The sequence below is a fragment of the Sinocyclocheilus rhinocerous genome, unplaced genomic scaffold (assembly GCF_001515625.1).
Source record: "Sinocyclocheilus rhinocerous isolate Xijiao unplaced genomic scaffold, SAMN03320098_v1.1 scaffold1938, whole genome shotgun sequence".
NCBI lineage: Eukaryota > Metazoa > Chordata > Actinopteri > Cypriniformes > Cyprinidae > Sinocyclocheilus > Sinocyclocheilus rhinocerous.
The window spans coordinates 473,162-476,532 of NW_015629065.1; the positions used below are offsets into that span (position 1 = coordinate 473,162).

Genomic DNA, 3,371 nt, shown 5'->3' on the forward strand with positions numbered 1-3,371 from the left:
TTAAAAAAAAAAAAAAAAAAAAAAGATTGTTCAAATAAATCCTGTCTTTTAAACTTTCTAACACTGATAATAATAAGAAAGGTTTCTTGAGCACCTGTATATCATGTGATACTGAAAACTGGAGTAATGGCTGCTGACAATTTAGCTTTGCCATTACAGGAATAAATTAAAATTTAAAGTATATTACATTTACAGTTAGTCATTTAGCAGACGCTTTTATCCAAAGTGACTTACAAATGAGGACAATGGAAGCTATCAAAATCAACAAAAGAGCAATGATAAGCAAGTACTATAACAAGTCTCAGTTAGCTTAACGTAGTACACATAAGCAAGTTTTTTAAAATTATATAATAAATAAAAAGAAAACAGATAGAACAGAAAAAGAATAGAGCAAGCTAGTGTTAGAGGCCTTTTTTTGCTTTTGTTAATTGTATAATAAATAAAAAGAAAACAAATAGATAGAATACAAAAAGAATAGAGAAGATAGTGTTAGTTTTTTTTAAAGAAAACAATCAGTTAGTAAATTAATAGAGTGCAAGTCTAAAAGTGCAAGTCTTTTTTTTAAAGAATAGAATTAGAATAGAGAGTGCTAGAGTTAGAGGGTCAAATAAAGATGGAAGAGATGTGTTTTTAGCCGATTCTTGAAGATGGCTAAGGACTCAGCTGCTCGGATTGAGTTGGGCAGGTCATTCCACCAGGAGGGAACATTTAATTTAAAAGTCCGTGAAAGTGATTTTGTGCCTCTTTGGGATGGCACAATAAAGGACGTTCACTTGCAGAACACAAGCTTCTAGAGGGCACATAAGTCTGAAGTAATGAATTTAGGTAAAGGGGTGCAGAGCCAGTGATGGTTTTGTAGGCAAACATTTGATGGGAGGAAAAATTATATTATATGTACGCGTAATTGCATCGCTTTGACCGTAGATCCCACCTTCTCACACGCCATGATTGGTCCATTATGTACAATGCTTGCATGTTATTGGTCAAACTACTTTTCGATCATTACCTTCAGCAAGCATGAAAACAAAGCCAAAACAAATCCTGGCAAGGACGCGTCCTGGGAAAATGGCACGTATGGTCACCCTAATATACATACTACTATTCAAAAGTTTGGTGTGAGTCTGATTTATTTTTTGAAAGAAATAAACAGTAGTATGGAAGCCCGTTTCCACCACTGAATTAAAAAAAAAAAAGGTTATTGCGACTTTTTATCTCACAATTCTGATGAATCTTGCTGCCATGTTCTGGATTAATTGTAAAAGTTGATAGAACTGGATGGAAGACCTGCCAAGAGAGCATTGCAATAGTCCAGCCTGGATAGAACAAGAGCTTGAACATGGAGTTGTGAAAACTGCTATTTTAAATTATAATAATATTTCACAATATTACTGTTTATATCGTATTTTTGATCAAATTATTGCAGCCTTGGTGAGCATAAGAGATTCTTAAAAAATATTTACTTACCAACTCCAAAGTTTTAAAAGGTAGTGTACCAACTTTATATATCTAAACATCAATATATATTTTTCTTCAGCTGCTCCCATTAGGGGTATCAATATACATTTACTTTCCTCTATTTTCATTGATTTTTATTTTTCCCAATGAAGATAAATATGTCCCTAAATGTCATGTTTAAAAAAAAAAGTTTATCAAATGATCTCTTCTTGATTGTCAAAGGCCTGGCTATTCACTGTGTAAAAGCAAAAAAACAGAGTTTTTATTAACAAGTGAACATCCTACAAAACTGTTTGGGTCTTACTGTCTGATGTTCTTGATGAGGGTCTCCATTATCTCCTCCCAGCCATAGGCCTTCACCGAATGCAGGTTCTCCATGATCTCTGAGGTCAGAGCCAACCGTTTGTTAGTCAGTAGCACCTTTTGTGCTCTAAAGAAAAGCAGAAAAAGGCATAAAATTGGAATGATGTGTCTGTTCTTACAGAACTTCACATCCTGTACATAATAAACTTCAATGTGGGTGTTCAATACATCTGACTAATGTCTACGATGACGTCTCATGAGTGAAGGCACTGAATACAGACAATATACATACTGATTTAAACTTGATTGTGAGTTTTTGTGTGTGGCAATCTGTCTCAGCAGCGGTTCTGACCGACATTGTTTACATTTCTCAAAGGCACAAGGCTAACCAGCCTCCTGATTACAGGAGCAGAAGTGAACTACCTGTCCAAACTCTTCAAAACCTTTAACCAGCATGAATCACAGCTGGAATGTGTGTTTCTGTGGGAGCATAGTTTGAGGGATATCTCTAAAACAAAGCTGTGCCAGTTTGAGTCTGACAATGGGAATATCTTTGGGCAAGATTCACTTTTTGGTGTTAGGATGTAGGATAACAGCAAATTTTAAGACTTACTTGTAAGGACCCATTTTATGTGAGAGAAAGGCCTGCAAGACACCCAGCAAAGAGATAGCGGCAAGTGCACAGAAGCTATTGACATCAATGAGTTCCCAGATAAGCCCTGTACACAGGATGCATTGCAATGGTGATATCCATACAAAATGGGCCATACCCAGGCTCTATACCAAAAAAAAAAAAGAAGAAATGCAACATGCATTGTATTAAATTTTAGCAATTAATGAAAAATTAAAGCTTTATTTATTTATTTTTAAATTTATTTACGTCAAAGGCTGACACCTAGGAGCTTCTGCACATTTGCAGTGGTACAAAACATAACAAAACCCTCTCACACATTCCAAGGAAAGGACACTCGAAGAACCCACATTGAACAAAGGTGCTAATTGCTTCAGACCACTTACAGAGTGTATCAATATTCAGCACATTGGCTCTACCTTCTTAGGACGTTCCAGAGTTTAGCTACGCTCCCCACTGAAGCATTATGTTAAATTTAATGCTCAGCCAACACGTTAGCAGCAGTATATTCATCTCTAATGGTCAGCCTCTTTACAAATTGGCCATATACATTAGGGTGACCATACGTGCCATTTTCCCAGGACGCATCCTGGCCAGGATTTCTATATTGCCTAAAATATCTAGGTTTTGGCTTTGTTTGCGTGTGCATACCGATCGGTGTATGACATCAAAGTACCATACAGACGGTTATGCTTTCGAAACGCTCTCGAGGTACTTTGATGTCAAACACTGATCGGTCTGAGCCGCACTGCTTTTAAGTCGAAAACACCTAATATGTACGCGTAATTGCATCGCTTTGACAGTAGATCCCACCTTCTCACACGCCATGATTGTATAAAGTCAGAATTGCGAGATATAAAGTCAGAATTGCGAGATAAAATTCTGACCTTTTCTGACTTTTTTTCTCGCAATCGCGAGTTTATATCTCGCAATTCTGACTTTATAACTCGCAATTGCGTGTTATAAAGTCAGAATTGCGAGA

At 36.5% G+C, this 3,371-nt stretch overlaps 1 protein-coding gene across 1 annotated transcript in view; it reads right to left on the reverse strand.

The window, feature by feature from the left end:
• LOC107738689 (cystic fibrosis transmembrane conductance regulator-like) overlaps positions 1-3,371 on the reverse strand; it is a 31,791-nt gene that overhangs the window by 21,855 nt on the left and 6,565 nt on the right. Inside the window, exons 6-7 of the mRNA XM_016550479.1 lie at positions 2,372-2,535; positions 1,760-1,885 (exon numbers count right to left, since the gene is read on the reverse strand). Of these exons, the coding sequence (XP_016405965.1) occupies positions 1,760-1,885; positions 2,372-2,535 (290 nt within the window). The remainder of the gene's footprint in view (positions 1-1,759; positions 1,886-2,371; positions 2,536-3,371) is intronic.